Source organism: Empidonax traillii, unplaced genomic scaffold (genome assembly GCF_003031625.1).
Source record: "Empidonax traillii isolate 1590-97213 ecotype Southwest subspecies unplaced genomic scaffold, ASM303162v1 scaffold309:size1915965, whole genome shotgun sequence".
Lineage (NCBI taxonomy): Eukaryota > Metazoa > Chordata > Aves > Passeriformes > Tyrannidae > Empidonax > Empidonax traillii.
Genome location: NW_020955502.1, coordinates 1623851 through 1645171, shown reverse-complemented (window position 1 = coordinate 1645171; position 21321 = coordinate 1623851). Strand labels below are relative to the sequence as shown.

Genomic DNA, 21321 nt, shown 5'->3' with positions numbered 1-21321 from the left:
GAATTTTGTGTCTTTCTTGAGGTTTTTAGTGGTTTTACCAGTCAAGTGCGACTCTTCTGTAACAGTGAAGTTCAGTGAGCTTTGAGCTGCGAAAGCAAGAGGGAATTGAGGTTGTTGGTTTTTTAAAGGAGGTGTTTGGGGTAGATAAAGCAGGTGAAACTCTATGGTTTGATAACAATCTCCTATATAATTATCTAACACTTTTGTATCCTACTTGCTTAGTGAAATACTTAGAGAAACACCATGGTAGTACTGTGCACTGATTTTTATTTTTTTTAAATAATTCTTCATTATTTCACTTCATATTTGCTGCAGGTCTTGTGTTCTGCACCTAATTTTCAGTTTTTTAGGAGAGAGTTAGTTGAGCATTGAATTGAAAGTCAGGTTCCTACTTGGTCAGATGAAGATTTCTCCCGAGGAATAATGTAATTTTCCTTTTCACATCACGTGTTCTGCAGGCTGGCATAACAAATATTCTTTTTTTTTTTTTCTCCCCCAACAGAAAAAAACCTCACTATTATTGTTATTACTATTTTATTTTTGGTGACTGAAAAACTGAACCAGGAAATGACCCGAGACACAGTTTCCATGACAGCCTCTCACTTGAAGCCAGTTTTCAAGAAGATGAAAGGCCAGAGCAGTCTTTTGATAGTGAGCAGCTAATTGGGTGGCTGATAGAGGCAGGTTTTTCTCTGGGAAAAAAATAAAGGAGAAAAGAAGTGGAACAGCTGTGTTTTGGTACATGTGTATAATCCCAGATAAAACTCTCCAAGGGCAAGGAAATACAGTAATACCTCAGTGAAAGGAAAATTAAGGATTTTTGGAAGCATAAATGTGGCTTTTTGGGGGAGCTTATGCATAAAATAAAAATCTACTGGAAGAAGTACATTAATAAATGATGGATTTGTAATAATATTTAGGTATTTGTCATATATAATATTTGTGATATAATGCATCTCTAGAATGAACAGACTTCCATAAAAGTCATGGCAAAGGAGATAAGTACTTAAATCAAGTGAAATACTTAGCACAAGGACTTTTTTTGATAAATTATTTGAATCTCAGGTCTGTTTTGGATTTGAGGGATAAATCCTAAAGGAATCCTATTAAGCTGAGTTGTAGAGCAGGTTGTGACTGCTGAGTTAAGTGGTGCCGTTTGCTTCTTCTCCTGCCATCAGTAGGGATTTTCTGTGGAGATGAGAAGATAATTACCTTGTCTAATGTGCTACTTGCCTCTATTCATGGGTTACCTTTGTTTTCTCCTGAAACTTTGAGTACCTGGAAGGGAAAGTTGTAGCAACAGTTTGAGATCACTGTTGTCTTGGGACCTTGTGTGCTCTCCATGACCTGTTGGTCCTGGAAGTGTTTCCAGCTGATTAGTGCTATTTCCATGCATTGTTTTCTCCTTCTAAGGTTTTCATGCAGAATATGCCATCTAGGTTGGCATATTCTAACTAAATGAAATAGTCTGGTTTTTAGGTTTAGATTAGGTATTAGCTTAAAATGCTTCCCTGTGAGGGTGGTGAGGCCCTGGCCCAGGTTGCCCAGAGAAGCCGTGGCTGCCCCATCCCTGCAAGTGTCCAAGGCCAGGTTGGACGGGGCTTGGAGCAACCTGGGATAGTGGAAGGTGTTCCTGCCCATGGCAGGGTGGGTAATGAGATGAGCTTGAAAGTTCCTTCCAACTCAAACCAGTCTGAGATTCTATGAATATCAAAGCAAACCTTTTTTTGGAATGTGAGAGATTAGGATCTCCCTAATGAAACCTAAGCCAGCAGTCCCTAAACTTTCACAAAGACTTTGGTGGTTCATGAACCTAAAAGTTTGCTGCGCTGCTGCTACACAATCAACAGGAGAGGTGTCTGGAGGAGTTGAAAGACCTTTTCACCACACCATCCTGTGCTCATACCTTCTGCAGGGGTAAGGGAGCAGCTTGTTGTCTGAAGGGCTGCTTCAACTTGAATAAATAAACCCCTCTAAAACAAGTTTGGCTGCTGCTGCCAGGCAGCTCTGCTGGCTTCTCATGTGGATTTGTATGGACAGACTGGGGAATGAGCTGCTGGAAAACAGTGCCAGAAGGGGAGCTTGGGGTACAGCTGGACATGAGTCAGCAGTGCCCTGGCAGCCAGGAGGGCCAGATGTGTCCGGGGGGAGCATCAGGCCCAGCACTGGCAGCCAGGTAAGGGCGGGATTGTCCTGCTCTGCTCTGCACTGGTGTGGCCTCACCTTAAATATTGGGGCAGTTTGGGGCACCACAATATAAGGAAGAGATGAAGCCATTGGAGAGTGTCCAAAGGAGGGCAATGGAGATGGGGAAGGGCCCTGAGGGGAAGCCGTGTGAGGAACAGATGAGGGCACTTGGGCTGTTCAGCTGGAGGAGACTGAGGGGAGACCTCATTGCAGTTACAACTTCCTGGAGCGGGGAAGAGGAGAGGCAGGCACTGATCTCTGCTCTGTAGGGACCAGGGACAGGACCCCAGGGAATGGCGTGAAGTTCTGTCAGGGCAGGGTTAGATTGGATCTCAGGAAAATGTTCTTCCCCCAGAGAGTGGTTGGGCACTGAACAGGCTCCCCAGGGCAGTGGTCACAGCACCAAGGCTGCCAGAGCTCAGGGAGTGTTTGGATGATCCTGTGGTGTAACTCTTGGGGATGGTCCTGTGCAGGGCTGAGGGCTGGACTCGATGATCCTTGTGTGTTCCTTCCAGCTCAGCATATCCTGGGATTCTGTGAAGATCTTGTTGGAAGCAGCAGCATTCTCACTGCCAGTTTTCCCTGCAGACTGAGCCTGGGGGCTGCTCATTAGCTCCCTGATTGTCTGCGAGAGAGGAGCACGTAAAATTAATAAATGGAGACAGGGACATGGTCCAGCACTGTGGGAATGCAGGTGGGATGGAGCAATGAGCAGGAATTAAATGGACATCCTCCAGGAACCTGGCTGCCCTGTGCAGTTCCAAAGTTTTCTGCTATAATAATCCCAGTGGGTTTTCACTTTCTCTCTCTGCTAAAAGAGCCTTTAATATTGTGAGAATTTTGGTGAGTGTTCTGTGTGAATTTTGAGAGAGGCGTTCCTTGCCTTCAGAAATTGGAAGATATTTCATTATTTATGACCAAAATATGGTGTTTGCTGGTACTCCTGTGAGGCTGTGCAGTGTCAAGAATGTCATTTCCCAGGAACAGTGCCTGCAGCTGCAAAAACTTTGGTGCACTTGAAAATTTGGAAATTTTGAAATCCAGTCTCGTGCTGGTGCTGTCAGAATGGCCCTCTTTTAAAGGCTGAAATTTTAATACTGATCTCAAAGTACGTTTGCTCCAAAAATAGTCATACCAAGTGCGTTTTGAGATGGTGAAATAAAATAAAGTCAATTTGCTGCTGTGTGTGGGAGGCAGAGGGTGGAGTGTTCCTGTGCAGCTGTGACAGCCCTACAGATCCTGCCACCCTGGGCATCATCCCACTGTCCCTGTCCCTTTCTTGTAACAAATCTCTTTTATCTGAAATTAAATGAAGTCCACCTGAAAGCAAAAAATAATAGCGAGGTGCCTAGAAGCAGTAATTAAATTTTAATTTTGAAATTCATGGCAGTTCTGGAATAGATGCTGTTGCCAGAGTTTTGCTGAAAATGCATTTATTCTCTTAAGTACTTTATATGGAAAATGTTTAGCAGGCAGGAAATATGGAAGAAAAAATTTTGGCACTTTTTTCCTGTTTATCTTCAGAGCAGGTGGTACAATAACTGTTTACTAAGGGTGTTTGTCTTAAACAGAGGTAAAGAAAAATGATGTTGTAAAACTTGCCAGTTTTAAGGATGTGATCATTGTGTGCAGTCTCAAAGAATTCATCCTTTAGTGCCTTCTCTCCTTGGAAACATGGAATAAACACTCAGAACTTTTTGGGTTTTTGTAACCCAAATGTTTGTTTTCATTAGGGCTTTGTCAGCTGTTGAATCTTTCAGGGTTGGGCTTTGTTGTTTTGTTTGGGTTTGGTTTGTTTTCCTCCATCTTTCAAGCTTGTTTTAGTGCTTGAACTGGACATGCCAAACTCTTAAAGTAAAATAACTTTGCAAGTTGTAAATTTAAAATGGCACGGTCCCTGTATTACTGAATGATAATATTATATGATGATAATATTATGTGATAATTATATTATTACTGAAACTGCTTATTTTGTCCACTCTTTTGACAAGGAATTCTTAGAAATCTAATTCAGGAACCTTCTTTCCCCCAGTTTCTTTTATACTTTATGCATTTTATAGCTCTATTTTGGGAGTTTCCTGCTCTTTTTTTGTTATTTAAGATCACTGATAAAACATAAAATTAGCGTAGGGGGCAGGTGTTGAAGTTGGAATTGCCTTTTTAACTGTTCAGGTGAAAGATGGTTTTTGAGGAATATTTTCAAAAATTAAACCCAAAGATGCAAGAGGTCAGTGTCACAGCTTCTTTTTTTCATTGCTTTGAAGGAGGTGTATTTTATACAAGAAAAACTAAACCGGAAACTTTGCTGATAACTTTTTTTGGGGCTGAGCAAGGAGGGTTGTGTTGAGTGTCATGGTTAGAGAGAGTAGGAGGAGGGTGCATATTTAATTTTGGGTTGGAAAAAGGGATCTTTGAGTTGTTGGCACTCTAAGATCAAGCACCTAAACCTTTCAAAACCCTGTAGGGCTGACAAACCAAACCAAACCAGGTCTCCATCTGGAAATGCTCAGTCTCTGTTCTGCCAATGTAATGAAATAAGAAATTCCAGCTCCTTTTAATTGTTAAATTTTGTCCTGTCAGTGCATTCTAGACCTTGAAAAGGTTTTGCTTTGAAGAAAACCTCTGTGCCCTTGCTATTTCAAACCACTTTTCAAACCCCTTTTATCTGAACGATAGTGGAAACTGAATTCGAATATATGAAAAAATACCAAATTAATATAAGCCATTAGCCATTGCTATGTTTATCAATTAAAACACCTTCCTGAACTGCTGTAAAGTTCAGTAATTCTCATTTATCTTTGATGATACGTGGCTGACCTGGTGTTACGCTGCATGTTTGGGGAGGATTTGGTTGGCATTCCACGTTTTTGTAGGATGATGCAGAGGTTCCCCCTCGTAATTCTGAACATGTGGAGCAGAACACACATTTTTTTAACTGGATATTTTCATTAGATAATGCTCAGACTGGGAACTTCACATTGTGGATAAGAGTGGGAGGCAGTGGAGGAAGGAGCAGGAGGGAGTCAAGTCTGGCACTTGGGGATAAGGGGCATCACATAGTCAGGGGTGACACCTGGAAATGTGGGAAAAACAGTGTGAATTGGTGGCTGTAGTTACTTCATACTTAGTGATATTGCTATAATTGCCACATCATGATTTGTACATAATTTTTACTTCAAATTTTATTAGTTCTTCCCGCTTACAAACAGCAAGATACAGCAGCTGCTTCTTATTCTTATATATATTCTTATATTGCCACTTATTATTCAATGTGCAAGCACAGGGAGAAACAGGAGCTCACCTTATTATCTATAACCCTGATTTAATGTGCTATGAGACACTGGAGAAAGGGCTTTACCCTGCATGGAAAAAGGGCTCTCAGAACTTTCAGAACTTAATTTTAAGAAATTTGATGTTCTGTGACTTCTTCCTACCCCTGAAATTTATTCCCTTACTTTGTCTCATGGTGCTTTATCTCTGTTTGAGGACGAACATCACTTTTTGGGATCTTTTGAACTTTTATATTGCCTGGTGCTTTTGATTTTGGAACCTTAGCCTTGTGTTTGTGACCTTGTTAGGAGTGAAAAGACGTAGGATGAGTAAAAGTCCAGCTGGGGAGGTGAGACAGGAGCTGTTTTCAGTCTCAGTTCCCCAGATTCCTGTAGCAAAAACTATATAGTGAAAACACACACAGAAAGCTTTTGGAAATTAAAATACAGATTTCATGCTGAAACAGAGAGTTTAAGTTAATTGGTGGGTATCAGCAATTCATTAAAGTTAAAATTTGTTTATTAATTTGTTAAGATCAATTATCAGTGTCAGCATAATAAACAGTTTTCTGCCCTGGAAGTCTTTTTTTTCTCCCCTTCACTCCCTGACAGTCAAGTAGTGACACCAGTGTAGTAGTAACTGTGTGAGACAATAGGAATATTTATTCCCTGAGTAGCATTAATCTCCTTCAATTCTACATTAATGCCTTTATTTCTCCTTGGTGCCTGAACTCGCTAATCCTGATCCCAAAGTGGATTATGGGGTCGTTTCCACGTGTTCAGATGGATGTGCAACACACAGATAATTGCAGAGAAAAGCCCAAGAAAGGGAATTTACTGAGTTGCGGAGCTGGAGGTGGTCTCTCCACAGCCCTAAATCCTTAATTCCATTGCAGGTTTGCCACTCGATCCTGTTGGAATCGTGCACCAAATGATTTTTAATTTGAAAAATGCTCTGACTGATCCATATTTTATGTGCACTGAAGCATCCTCAAAAATTAAATAGGAATGGATAGTAGGAAACCTTGAAATACTGTGAAAGATGGAATTTTCTAATTTCCAGTGCAAATATCTGCCTAGGGACTCTTGATTATTTTTAATGAAGATGACACTACACATGATCAGCACAAGAGCTTTTTAAATAAGAGAGTTCATCCAACAGGGATCTTCTGAAGGAAATCACAGCAGAGGTTTATTTTGAGTAAACGAGCAGCCTTCTCCCCAGAGATTCCAAAATACTTAATTTAGACAAAGTTAAACATGACTCGAGATGAGAAAAGAGGTCAAATAATTTTCTTTGTTTTGAAACAGACATTGGTTTAATTGTGTTCATTTACCAGGAGCGGTGGAGTTTGCTTCATAGTTTGTCAATATTTTTTTAAAAAACAGCTTGTAATAATATTTATAGAAGGAATGAAAAATACTAATTGCTTCTGTCACTGTGGGAATTTTAACAATGTGTGTGCAGGAGTCCTTTTTGATCTTCTTAGTGAGTACAACCCAACTGGCAATGACATCACATGAGGAAAGGAGTTAAACCTACCATTATCAGTTTCCTGTTTGTTTGGGTTTTTTTCCCCTGAAAAGCTGGTTCCCTCCAGTATAAATTCCTTTCCTTTATGTGTGGATGTATTTGATTTTCTCATCAAATGATTAACCTTCTGTAGTGAGTATCTTTGGAAAGGTTTCTTATAATAAGTGTTACCACATGGTAGTGTGGGTCTGCTGAGGCTGGAAGTGGGGCATTTCTCCCTTGAAAACTCAGGGATAAATAGTGGGAGATGTGGGATAACCCCAGAAGAACACTCCTCCTGCAGTGACTCTGAGGATGGATGGCTTGAATTTGGCCACATGGCCAAGAGTTTCTCTGACATTGAATTAGGTGGAAAAAGCTTTTCTGGTGGCCAAGGAAACCGAAAAAAATCCTGCATCGTAACATGAGGTGTCACCTTCAGGCAGGTGATATGCCTTTGAATATTTTTTGGGGGGAATTCTTTCAGATTTCAGCTGCTAATTTGAGGCAACCATTTCCAGTCACAGAAATCAGTCAGCCTTGTTAATCAGCGGCTCATCAGAAAGAGCACATCCTCTGATTTTTAATTGGAGTTCAGTCTAATTTCCTGCCCCTCAGTGTGTGGAAGATAAATATATTTATAATAATTTCAGCACAGCTAATTTTTAGAAGGTTGGAATCACTGTCTTTAATTAGTTAGGAACTACTCTTGGCTATTTATTCAGTGATAGTGAATGACACTTGTTTCAGTGGTGTCTATTTATTATATTTATTTAAGAAGACAAAAAAATTAGCTAATATTCAAATAATTAGAGCAGTGGTCAGAAATTCTGTTTCGTGATTTTTTTTTTTTTTTCACAAGACTTTAATGCTGTTTAATCATCTCTCCTTGAAATACGATTTATGCTGAAGTTGCTGTAGTGGCGAGAGAACGAGCAGGGCCTGAGCCCTCTCTGTCCCAGCAGCCGCCTTGCTGGGCCGATCCCATCTTTTGGGAGCCACAGGCAGGGACCCCAGAGCCCCCACCCTCGGCTCTACAGTTTGGAAAACAAGGAGGGGCACGAGAAAGGACCCTGCTTTGCACAACGTGGGATGATTTTTTGCTCCCGAAGGCTGGATTTAGAAATTCCTGTGCGCTGGCTTGGCACGAGCGCTGCAGAAAGCACTGAGGGGAGATTTGCTCCTCTTCAGCGCCTTCCCTCATTAAATCCGGAGCTTTCTCTCCTTTTTTTGGGTTGGAATCTACTCTGTGCTTTATTAACACTGGAGGTTTTGTGGGAGTTTCGGTTGTTGGTTGTTTTTTGGTTTTTTTACTCGCCCCTCTTTCATGTAAATGATGTCTTGCTTTTTTTCCTTTTTTTAATTAGAAGAATAAATGCTGGCATTCATGCACAAATTGCTTTGAAGTGCTGCAGGAATTCAATTCATTAGCTTCCTCTAGTCTCAAATCTTTAATTTTTTTTTTTTTTTTTTTTTTTTACAAACTGATAACATCTAATGGCTCTGCTCATTCCAGAAGATTACATTTGTTTTCTGGGGCTGCCCTACCTCCTTCTGCCTCCCAAGATAACAAGTTAAACATGAGGAAGAGCAGTTAATCACCCAGTTCCCGGTGAGTGTTTGACTAGGGGTGACTCAAGGTAGACTCCAGCTCCCTGAAAGGACCAGGGAAGAGTATTCCTGGGGACTAAGTGACTTCCTGCAGCAGGAGCTGAAGGTGGATCTCTGGATGCTATGGAAAACTCGTTGAACAGTTTCTTCTGGAGATTATTGCCTTAATTCTTTGTTATTTTGCATCCTTATGCTATTTTTTTGGGCTCCATGATGCAGTGTTTGGTTGTGCTGTAGATGTGTTTGTTGGTGTTGGTGATGTCAGGTGGACTTCTGGCTCATGAAGGATCACAGGGAGAAGCTGTCAGATGATTATTCATTGGTGTCCTCACTCCCTGAGTTCATTCCACCTCTGTTTTGGTAGCAAGAGGAAAAATATCCTATTTCCAGTGCTGGCTGAGAGGTAATTCTCTTTTCATTAGCACTGAAGTATAACAAAATGTTGTTTCCTAAAGCTCACAGAGACTCTCAGGGGATTTCACATTTCAAGGTCAAAAAGAGTGCAGATTAAACTGACTCTTCTCTGCTTTTCTAAGGGATTGGTGATTGACCTGCTGCTTAAATGTGGGGTCACAGCTCTGGGACTGGCATCATCCCTGGTCCTCAGGGAATTGGAGAGTGGCTGAGGTGGGATGGGACATCCTGAGGTCCTCCAGCCCTGCTCAGCCAGGACACCTCTCCTGTTGGGTCTGGATCATTTTAAGCCTTGGGTCAGTTTGAGATGTAACAGTTATTTGAAAATAACTTTACATCCAGGTTGGAGGAAATTATTACAATATTTAATACAAAATGTTTATCTTCTTGAGTTTATTTTTTTAATTTTCTTTAAAATTCAATTAAGAAATTAAACCTCATAAGAATTTGGGAGTGCACAGAGTTGCTCTCACTTCCTTCTGCTTGAAAAAGGAAGTGTGGGGATTATATCAAAGAAAAATAATGCAAGTCAGGTATGTAAACAAGTGACCTTAAACCTCTTCTACTTGTTAATACAAATAGTATTATATGAGAGTAACCTTGTACTTTTTATTACAGACACTGACTCACACAGGAAGGTAATTATGTCCTGACACTCTTTTTCAGGTTACTACTCATCTATTATTTCCTCTGACAAAAGTGTGGGTGTCTGGGTGGAAACACCTGCAAACTGTGTGTTAAAGCTTTAAACTTTGGTGTCTGTGAGACACCACTGTGAGACAGCTCCTGCTCTGAAGTGCTGCTGCAGTGCTTGTAGGGAAGGCTGTTGGGGTATTTATCGTGTGTATGTTGATGGTTCCTGCTGAGAGGTCCTGAAAAATGATCCTCTTGGACATTTAAAGAAAACAATTCTGTGATTACGTTACCATCAGCCCATTCATTTTATGCACAGAAGTTCAGTGTTGTGATTTATGATCCAGAAATCCCTGTATTTAAGATTGTCTTCTTGGATATTGTTTTTTTCTGATTCAAGATCTCTTTATCTCAGTCCAGCCTTTGTGTTCCTGTGTGTCTCCAGATAAAACTCATCAGCTTCTGCCTTGGTTGTGTTAAACTGATCAGGAAGTGAATTCAGTGTGTGTGTGAGTGTCCCTCCCTTTATGTTTTGGGTTTAGTTTTTTGACTTGACTGTAAAATTACACAATCCTAGCTGGATAAATTGATCCCTGTTTGTCCTGCATACTTGCTGAATACTGAAGTCGTGACCAAATTGGACAAGCACAGTAATTTACACTGAAATGATATCAAGCCCTTCTCACTCCAGGATTGCATCTATTTACAGCTCCTGGGCTGCTGCTTAAATGTTTCCCCCTTTTTAGTCATGAACTTGAAAGCAAACTAGAAACCGTGAGTTCTCCTGATAAATGCTCGGATTTCTGTTCTCTTTAAAGGGAAAACAACAAGATGCAGTGACATGAAAACATTTCAGCAATCAAAGAATTCTCAACCTGAAAAAAAACATAAATATTTTACGTTTGACATCCTAGTGGTTGGAATGAGGAGTAAATGTAGGGAGAAAAAATCCAATCTCGTTGAGAAGCCCATCTGCTTTGTATTTTAAAGTTGGGTAGCATGACTTTCTTTTTTTCTGAAATACTGCCATGCACATTGTCATGAGAATAACCTTAGTCAAGTTACATTGGCTAAATGAATAATCTTTTTAACATGTGGAACTAATTTTCGTGGGGTATTTTCCCCTCTCACTCTTTTTCCCTTCCTCTTCTCTGGACCCTCGAAAAAGAAGACAAAAAAACCTGCCGGTTCTTGATTGCATTTTTGGCAGTTTCTCAGTTTTCCATAGTTTTGTCTCCTTGCAAATGCCTGAAGTTTTTCAAGGGAACAAGTTTATAAGAATTGTGCTCTACTTTGCTCCTTTTCAAGCAGTGTCGTACCTATTTATCATCTCCCCTCCTGAGTCTTGAAATGATCCCAAAGGCTTTTACCTCCCACATCTATATACAAATGCCAAGTGTGATGGTTTTTATCATGAAAATTAAGTTTAAACCTGAATCCCAGTTGTTCTGTTGTCCTCTGTGTTGCATAGAACATCTTCCAGTGCTGCACATGGCTGAAGGTGATGGCAGCTTGAGTCATAAAATAGGGAGTTGGTAAACAACCTCCATTAAGATAAAAATTGGGAAGAAAGAAGATGTTTTCCTGCTTAAAACCTTAAATATTGGGGAATGTGTGCACCCATAAAGGTGTGTATGAGCATGTGGAGATACAGCTCTACAAATGTCTATCTCCTGAGTGCCAGCAGGTTCTGTGCTCTGTTTATGGAACAGTTGTGTCTCCGCCTTTTCTCACAATTGATTATTTTCTCCACATTCTAAGTAATCTTGTGTAAATTTTATGGGTAAAATAAGCAGAATCACTTAAATGAAGCTGCCAAAAGAGGCTTTCAAATGATGGTATGGTTCAATAACACTCCCACAACGTGGATAACTGTGCACAACCCAACTTTGCCCATTAGCAGTGATTGGAGATCTTCTCCCAGCAAAAGGAAGATGCCAGGAGAGGAACTGGGCCAGGGTATCAGAATTATAAGTTGTATGAGCTTTGGCATTTCCTAATTTTTTAATGGAAGCTGCTGCTCGTGGTGCCTGACCCCTGTGAAAGCACTGACCTGAGCTCGGCCTGGGGGCTTGGCATCACCTTTCTCTTTGTCTGCCTCTGATACAGGTATCTGTTGCTGCCAGACAAATAATGTCAAGAAAAAAGCATTAATTAGTTAAATCCTTTCTGAAAACATGTTCTTTTTTGAAACCCACAGGAAGAGAAAGGCATTTGCAGTGTGGTGTTGGGATATTCCTTTTGCTCTCATCCCACTGGGTTTGCCTTTCGCTGTGTTTTCCCCCAATTTACTTCAGTTTCTGACGTGAATATTGTAAATTCTCGGAGAAAAACACGAAGCATGTCCTCGATCTCCTGGGAACCCACTATTTAATGTTTCTTGGTTTTAGGAAATGGTAACAAAACATAACACGATATGGCTTCAGACACTGCAAAAATAAACTCCAGACAGAATCCACAGGTTTCCCTGAAAACAATCCCACTCGGTGAGTTTCATCAGAGAAAGGATTTGTTGGATATTTGTTTGCTCACCACTTTTAAAAACATTAACCTTTCAAATAGGAAACAGACCCTGGTTAGGAGCTGCCTGAAGTTTAAGAAAGATCCCAGCCCTGCTGAGCTAGTGCTGTATTTTACAGTTGTATATTTTGCTACTGCAATTCTGTATAACTTTTAAAATATTATTGGGTTTTTTTTCATCCTGTCATTACCTAAATATGACAGGTAAAAGCAATCTATGCCCTAAACCTGCTGAAAGATGGTTTTTTTTTTTTTTTGTTTTTTAAGTCTCTTGCAGTATAGATGGTAAAGCAGCTTCAACATATTTACAGCTCAGTGGCTATTTTGCTAATCCTGGATTTGTTTTTCCTGGTTCTCTTTGTCTCTAGAAATGTTATTTTTGTCGATGAGGAGAAGGGTTCATATCTCATCTGGCAAATAAAGTGATGTGCAAATGGTTGACTGCTCTGCAGAGCAGTTGGCACTTGTTTTTTGTTGGGGACCTTGGGGGTTTGGGGCTGGTGGCTTTTTCAGTTTGTTTTGATGCTGTGCTGACAGTCAGACGGAGGCTTTTTGAAGTGTTTTGTCACTGCAGTTCTTTGCTACGGAGTTAATTTTAATCTCAGCAACTGAGGGAATAAGCCACTTAATATTTTACTTTTTAAGCTAAGCTTGATTTAGAGTCATCTCCCAGATGTTAAACTGAGTGGCCTTCAGGTTCAGATGATGAATAAAAGTCTTTTAAGCCTTGTTTTGGGACAACACAAAGCTAAGCCTGAGCTACCCCTTATCTCTGGCTTGCTGGGAAACCTGACTCCATTCTGCCCGGAGATGTGGGTTTGGGTGCAGGGCCCATCCATCACTGTCAGACCCCACCTGTGAAGGGCATTACACCCTGGTGGCCCAAATCTTCCCTGTCCCAACCCCCTGCCCTTGGATCCTCTCATTGCTTCCTGATTTATCTCACTTATCAAGTATTTGTCCTGTTGTACAAAGCTAAAATTGAGGTTGGTGGCACTGAGAGCAGTTACAGTCACTGAAGGGTGTATTGAGATACCACAGAAGAATATTTTCTAGGAAGTTGCAAGTGCTTTGACCCAGAGAGGTAATTAAAGAGCTTAGGAAAGCAAATGTTGGAAATGTGTGTTGGTAAAACAAACCCCTGCTTTCTCAGGACTCCATGCAGGCTGTGATCATCCCCTGCAGGCTCACAGGGACACATCTTGGCTCTCCTTGGTGTGCCTTGGAGCTGTCACAGATCACCAGGAATCCTGTGGCGGTCCCTGCAGATATCATGATTTTCTCTTTTTAGGCTTCAGTTTGTGTAGCTAAACACAAGTGTTGAATGAGGGAAGGGGAGGATTAAGAGCAGGAATGATGTGCCCAGCAAAAAGATTCAGGTGTTGCCAGAGGCACAGAGGCTCTGGGGATGGTGCAGGGCTTTGTGCTCAGCCCCTGCTAGCACCACCAAGTTTAAACCTGATAGAAAGCTGCAGGTGACAGGTACAGCCAGGAGACAAGTGTGATTTCTCTCCAATGTTTGAATATTTTAAAAGGAATATTCATAAAATTATAATAAGCTTAAAAATGTTGTTGATAGAAAAATGGGGGGGGGGAAATGAACAAAAATAAAGTAAAATGTTGTTCAGGGTTCGAGGTGGTGTGTGATGAGATGTTGGTAGTGATGGTGAGAATGGAGGTGGCTCCATGTCTGGTGGAGCACCAGCTCAGTGGGAAAGGCTGGATGCTGAGCCAGCATAGTGGTTGCCACCTTCCTGCATTGAGAGAGCGAGTGGTGATGGGTTATGGCAAATAATCCCGGGGAGCAGCTCATTAAACACGTGTGGAATTGTTCTGCTGGAGGGACCTGAGCCTGCTGCCATCTGCTCAGCAGAGCCAATTAAACAACGAGGGGTGGGAAGAATAAAGATGCTAATGGGCTGTGTAAATGCAACGGGCAAGATCTCCTAAATATTTAGACTGTTGTAAGTTTGTGGAGCTGACTTTCGGGTCTATGAAGTTACCTCAGCTTCAGCTTCAGCTGAGGTTGCCACTGATTTTTCTACTTAAAGTTACATCACTTTTTAAGTTGGTGAAATTGCTTAAATACAACAGGGAGGTATTTTTTGTTCTGGGTGTAATTTTGCACTGGAATTCTTGAGTAGGGAGCAGCTATCCCGAGTAGGGACTGTACCCAGGCAGGGCTGAGCTCAGTGTGCGACAGATCACATTTGTCTGGGTGGATTCCCCATCCTTACTTAATTTTTACTATTGGTTTACTCATTATCTGTGCTGGCACTTTAACTAAGAGTCTCCTGCCCCCCCTCTCTGACATGCACAATGCTTTTAATAAAAAAAAAAAATAGAAGATACTGCATTGTTTTAAATAAATTAGTTGAATCCAAAATCAAGCACAAATTGGTTAAAAACCTTAGTCCAGTGGCCAAACAAATTCCTGCTGGCACTGGGACTCTTATATAATGTTCTCTGGCATGATTTTGCAAGTTCATAAACACAGCTACGTGTGAAAGGGGTGGAGGAAGGGTCAGCTTTGTGTTGAGGACAGAAAGCTCCATTCTCAGTAGCTGACAGTCTATTTCCTCCTCATTCCTTTTGATGTCTGGAGACTTAAATGCTGCATGGAGAGAAAAATTCAGTTCATTTAAAACATTTTGCATCAAAATGACATGCTTTAATGTATTTTCTTCTGATGTTTAAATTATCTTTTCATCTCATGAGGGGGAAAAAAAAAAAGCCAACATGTTTGTAGTTAAAGTGCCCAAGCAGAACTTTAAACAAAGGTCTGGATGAAGAGGAAGTCTCAATATACTACGAGTAGATGACTTTTTTTTCCCTCCCCTGCCCCCCCCCTTGGCTCTCTGAGACTTGCAAATCAAGGAGATTTATTGCTGCCCTTCCAAAGGCTTCTTTGGAATTAAGAGTTCAAATTTTTGGAATTCCTCAAATCCTCAGGAGGGAGAGGGATAAAGGGAAAGTGGTGATGGTAAGTGGGAGCAGAACACACCAAAGGATTTTCCAGGCTGGTTTGGCCGGTTATAGCTTTAGTAGGAGGAAATCAGCTGAACCTGTTTCAAAAAACCTCTTGGAGCCATAGACCAATGATGATTTCACAGCTAAGGGAGAGACTCCACAGGGCCTTTATGAATCACTGTCCTTTGCCAGATGTGATGTCGTGTGTTTGACTTAACACTGATAGATGTGGAATCCATTCCATCAGTGAAATCCCAGCTCTCCTTGAGGCTGGTAGAGAAATGTCTCACAGCCTAAATAACCTCAAGATATTCCTATTACATTTATTGATAGTGAATAACCAGCACTGTTCTTGTTCTGCATGATACTGTTCTCTCAAAACTCTGCTGTGTTTTGCAGCTATTAAGACAGATGGCAAAGGAATATTTCAGGGATGTTGTATGTTTTCCAGTGGGGATAGCCCAAGCTGCCCTTGGAAACGAGCAATCTTGCAAGAGAAACTTATGTGTATCAAGCAAACTTTTCAGGGATTCCAACCGTATTTTTCAGTCTGGAAGCTGAATATTAACAAGATGTTGAGTTTTTTTTTCCTCCACATAACCACTGCAAGTAAACAGAGATGGCAGTGTGACTGTCACCTGTGGAAGCACATCTGTCCTTTTGGGAACTGAGGGGGAGCTTTCCCAGCGGAGGACACAGCTCTCACTTTTATCTTCCAATACATCCATTTTTGCCATTAGGGAGGTTGATCTGGTTGTGTTCAAAACTGGGTCTCATTTTCCTTTTTTCCACATACTAGATATGTCTAAATTTGGCTCACAACCTCTCATGTTATTTGGAAACAGGTACTTTTAAAAATAGTTGTCTGTGGGTTAAATGTTCAGCAAGAGAAGGGTCATAGTTTGCACAACAGTAGCTTTGTGACGTGAGACATCGTTTTTAGCACCTTATGCCAGTCTGATAAATAAACAGATGTTTTGGAAAAACCCTGTTATGTCCTTGCCTTCAAAACCAATGCAGATCCACAGATACAGAGAGATATGATTCCCCTTGGGAAAACCTGCCATTGGAGACTCCCAAGGTCCTTCTCTGACCTGATTTCCTCCCTCATTTGCCTTTTGGAGCTCGTTGAATGTGGCATTTATAAAGAAAAGTCTCTTACACATCATTTCTGGTTTTTCTTGCAGAGGATATTCAACTCCTTTGTGTACACAGAGAAAATATCGAATGGAGAAAGTGAAGTGCAACAGGTGAGTCCAAAAGCCCCTTCCCACCTCTCACTGTCACCAAGGCAGAGTCAGATTAGGGATTGCAGTTTTGCCTGGATTTGTGGCCCTTTCCTAACATCCAGCACATCAGATAACAACCAATGGAATAAATATAAATGGAGATGGCCTGCATGGGCTGATGATGCATTTGAGAGTTTTGCATTGCCATGAAAAGGTTTTCTATCTGTTTTTTGTGGGGCTGTCCCTGGGAATCAAAAGGACCCTCATGTAATATCTCCCATTAATTGACAGGCTTTCATGTTGGAATTGTCTCTTTTAAAACTGATTTAATTCAAAGCAAAACCACTAATGTCATTGTGAATGTGGAAATGGTGTCAATTGCTTTGTGGAAACAGCTGCACTGCTGTTATGCACAGCCTTGTGCATAACAATTGTGGTTGTGGGGTTTTTTAATTTTGTGGGGGCTTGTGAGTACACACTTGAGCATTGAACTCTTCAGTTTAGCATTGAGATGATATATCTCAGCACAGGCCTGTTTGCATTTTAATACATGTGTGTATTTTTTAAAAATTAATTTTAGATCCATCTGAAAAGAGATAAATAGGTCATCTTATATTCTTCAGGAAACTGAGGTACTAATTGTGTTCACAAGTGCACCCCTGTGGTAAAGGCGATGGGTTTTGGTCAAAGAGGCGGCTGCTGCCCTGGAACAAAAACCCAGCTTTTCCTTCCAGTTCAAGCCTAGACTCACTTGCACAACCTTCAGCAAGTAACCTTCCTGGACCCCTACCACTCCAGTTTTAATGTTCAGTAAAAACAGAAGTGCCTCAGAGTGGGGCTTTCCCCAGGGAAGAGGGAATTACTCCTCAGCACTTTAGGAAGTCCGATTGTGCGTGAGGGGTGTTGCTGGTTTCCAAGAGCAGATTGGTGCATGGCACGTTCATGGGCACTAGAACTGGTCGTGTAATGTAGTAAAATTAAGTTATGCTTATTGTAAATGGTGAAATTTCCAGTCTTTTAAAATATTTTTACCAAGGAAAAGTCAAATCAGAGCTGGTTCAAATGGGATTGTGAGGGTGGTTTAGTTTGGAAAAGACCTTTAAGGTCATCAAGTCCAACCATTCCCCCAGCACTGCCAAGGCCACCACTGACCCATGTCCCCAAGTGCCACATCCACATGGCTTTTAAATCCCTCCAGGGATGGAGATTCCACCACTGCCCTGGGCAGCTGTGCCAGGGCTGGACAGCCTCTTCAGGGAAGGAATTTTCCTAAATATCCAATCTAAATGTCCACTGGTGCAACTTGAGACCATTTCCTCTCATCCTGTCCCTTGTTCCCTGGGAGCAGAACTTGACCCCACCTGGTTCCACCCTCCTGTCAGGGAGCTGCAGCGAGAGAGAGCCAGTAGGTCCCTCCTGAGCCTCCTTTTCTCCAGGCTGAGCCCCCCCCCAGCTCCCTCAGTTGCTCCAGACCCTTCCCCAGCTCTATTGCCCTCCAGCTTAGGCTTCCCTGTAATCATGCCCAGGTGGGTGCCAGCATGCAAAGGGACCATGACCTTGTAATTGTCACCTGACTTGAAAAGTTTAAATCCCAAACCATCCCGACATCTTTAAGGGAAGGTTTCCTGGCTTTGTGTCGTGTAGGGCAGCATTTTTCTGGAGCGTTTCTGGGTGGTCTGAGCACCACAGAAGGGCCATGTGGGCTGGATTATACGTATCAGATGGCTTTTGAAAGCCCAAAGTGTTTTTGGGAAACCAAGAAACTGGATTAAAACTTCTTTGAAGTCCCGACTATCGATTCTTCACTTAGCAAAAGACTCTGCTTATTCCCCAGTGCAGATGTCTGTGTTCAGCCTAAGTAGATATAAATAGCTGTCTAAACACTGGAGGTTGTGTGATGGATTCGGAGCTGTCAGAGGAGAAAAACGAGGCCCTGGTGAAGCACAATTACTGTGGTTAAAAGCTCAGCAGTGAAATGGATAGAAGAATAATTGAGCACTTCTGTTTCATTAATAACCAGATCTTTTAGCCCTAATGAATCACCAGCAATATAACTGGGGTTTTATGAGTGAGAGTAGGACATGGAACAGGATCATCTTGAGTGAAGGCAAACAAATGTAAGCAAATGAAATCCCCTGCCTCTCATTCCTGTTTTTGTCATTCGTTAACATTTTCTTAGCAACTGATATCCAAAGGCAATTAATTACGGATTTATGTCAGCTGGGACTTTTTTCTGGCAGACCAGTGGATTGTTGTGGGGGTGGTGTTTTTTTTAATACCAAACTGTGTAAATAATGACTTTCAGTTTGTTGAGAAAGTGAAAAACTCCAGCTGTTGGCCTTCAGGCCTAACTGTTCAATACTCTTGGCTTCCTCTGTGCCACACAAGAAGCAGTTTACCTGTTGACATTGAACTGGTTACACTTTTAAGGTCTGCAGTTACTACTATTGTACCTGACAGATAAAACCTTTTTTGCTTTGAATAGGTTATTAAAAATCGTGTGGCCATTGCCAAAAATAACTTGGATTCTTTCCCTGTAAGTTATTTCAATATCAGAGAGCTCGTATACGATATGAAAATGTAGTGGTGTGAGTTAGTGATCTGAATAAAGTGGAAGAGGGGTAGTTTTCTTAGGGGAAAATCTAGATTAGGTGATTTCAAGGAACTGTGTGTTCAGCATCCTGCCAGACATCTGGTTTCTCTGGTGTGGAGAGTAGGAAATGGGGCTCCATGGAGGAGAGAGGACGGAGGAATGATCTTGAGCAGGAGTAGATTTCCCAGTTTTGGGGAGAAAAGTTGGAGCACAGCAGCAACAACATCTCTGCAGAGAGAGATTTGTAATAACTTCTTGTATTTTTATCTGTCCCAACAAGGTACAGGGTGCTCAGACCTTGTTGGTGTGCACTGGGTTGAGTTGAATTTTTATTTAGTTGGTTTTGGGCTTGGCAAAGAGCTGTTGAACTCTTTGGAGAGGAAATATATCTGTAATATGCTGAAAAACCTCCACTTGGCTGTTGAGCCCATCTTCCCTGGCTGTGAAAAGTGGGATGTTCACACCACGTTGAACTTTACATCGATGTAAAGTGATAAAAGGCAATTATACTGTGTTTAATGTTCTTCCAGAATAATTCAGGAATTTGGCCCTTTCTCTAGTTTCTGTTGTGTACTGTGTTTGACATCCTCCTTGGAGTAAGTCTGGGGAAACTTTGCCAGAGTTACTGGCCAGTAGAAAACCTCAGATGAGTCCTGGTCTCTGAAGAAATGCACATTGGAAAGTATTTTCCTATATCCTAATTGAGTATATTTTCAGTATCACCCAGAAAATAAGAAATGGGGACTTTTCATAAGGGCATGTAGTGATGGGACAAGGGGGGAATGGCTTAAAACTGAAAGAAGGCAGGTATGGATTAGATATTAGGAAGAAATTGTTCCCTTAGAGGGTGGGGAGGCCCTGGCATAGGTTGCCCAGAGAAGCTGTGGCTGCCCCATCCCTGCAAGTGTCCAAGGCCAGGTTGGAGGGGGCTTGGAGCAACCTGGGATAGTGGAAGGTGTCCCTGCCCATGGCAGGGGAGTGGAACAGGATGATCCTTAATATCCCTTCCAACCCAAACCATTTTAGGATTCTGTGAATGGTTTGAATCTGTTAAAGCAGAGGTGTGGGAAGAAGCTGGAGGTGATTCTATGCTCCTTTCTTGAGTCACATCCCTGCTGACCTCCATGCTTTTCAGGATTGGTACAGAAGCCATGGTTTGTTTAAGAGCCTGGCACATTAGGAATACGTATATTAAAATTTTCTAAAAAAGAATCTTATGGATGCACAGCTGTGATATAGCAGGAGGAGTGCCAGGTGAGTATTGGAGAGAGGTGCTTTTTTCCAGATTTTTCTGGTTGACAGAGGGGATTTAAAACTAAAAATTATAACTAAACTCTTCCATGTAGAAGCAATACTTTCTGAGGAGCCTGGCAGTGTTAAATCCCTGGCTGTGAGTCCATTATGGCATCCGTGCCTGTCAACCCCACTGATGCATATTTTATATCCAGTCTTGAAAACATGAAAAATACCTCGGCTTTCAAGCTACAGCCAGAAATAAAACCTAACCTTGGAGCTCTGCTTTCCCTCAGAGCTCCCTGCAAAGGGAAGACTTCAGAGCTGTGGAGCTTTGAGGGGGGGGAAGAAGCTTTAAAAAAAAAAAAGCTTGAGGGAACTATGCAAATGAGGCAAATGTCTCTGGGAAAATTAGAGAACCTCAGTGATGTTGTGATGAAAGGTTGTCAGTGGAGATGGTGACAATTGAAGTGCATTACCCATGGGTGCTGCAGTAATAGAAACAGGTGTTACCGTCCAACCTGTCTGCAAAGCCAAAGGCTTTGGCTGCCTGCCAGCTGCCAGAGGAAAGCTGGAAAAAAATAGGGCTAATGGCTGCATTGTTTGGAGCCAGCACTCATGGCTTCTTGTTTTGTTTATTGAAATTAGGGAGAAAATACAGAAATCTGAAAAAAAGAAAAAAAAAAAAAACACCAAAAAACAAACAAACAAAAACACCCCCCGAAAAAGAGAAATGCCAAGTGAGGCTTCCCCATGCTTTTGTTTTTAAGGTGAGGTGAAGAGCACTTTGTGAACCAACCAGAGGATAATAACATTTTATGCCAATCTCAAGATGTCCAGATTTATGTCTGTCACACTTGGTACCCACCCAAGGGTGGGGTGTCAGCAACCTGCCCCTTGTGTGTGCCTGGCTCAGGACACAGCTTTGCATTTTGCCTTAAAAATGTTTTAACAATTACGTTAGAATAGTTTGATAGTTCACTGCTCTGTCCTTTCATTATTTGTTATCTCTTTCTCTCTGCCCCTTTGAGGTTTTGTAACCAGTGTGGGTCTGGCATCCATCAGTATCCAGCGGCTCTTCAGCTCCAGGCAGTTTAAAAAAAAGCAGAGTTTATGTTGGATAAAAAGTTTGAGGTTTTATTTAGAAAG

At 41.6% G+C, this 21321-nt stretch overlaps 1 protein-coding gene across 3 annotated transcripts in view; it reads left to right on the top strand.

Annotated features, from left to right (window-relative positions):
* CACHD1 (cache domain containing 1) overlaps positions 1-21321 on the top strand; it is a 97195-nt gene that overhangs the window by 15278 nt on the left and 60596 nt on the right. For all 3 annotated transcript variants that reach the window (XM_027891094.1, XM_027891096.1, XM_027891097.1), the window contains exon 2: positions 16305-16367. In XM_027891094.1, the coding sequence (XP_027746895.1) occupies positions 16305-16367 (63 nt within the window). The remainder of the gene's footprint in view (positions 1-16304; positions 16368-21321) is intronic.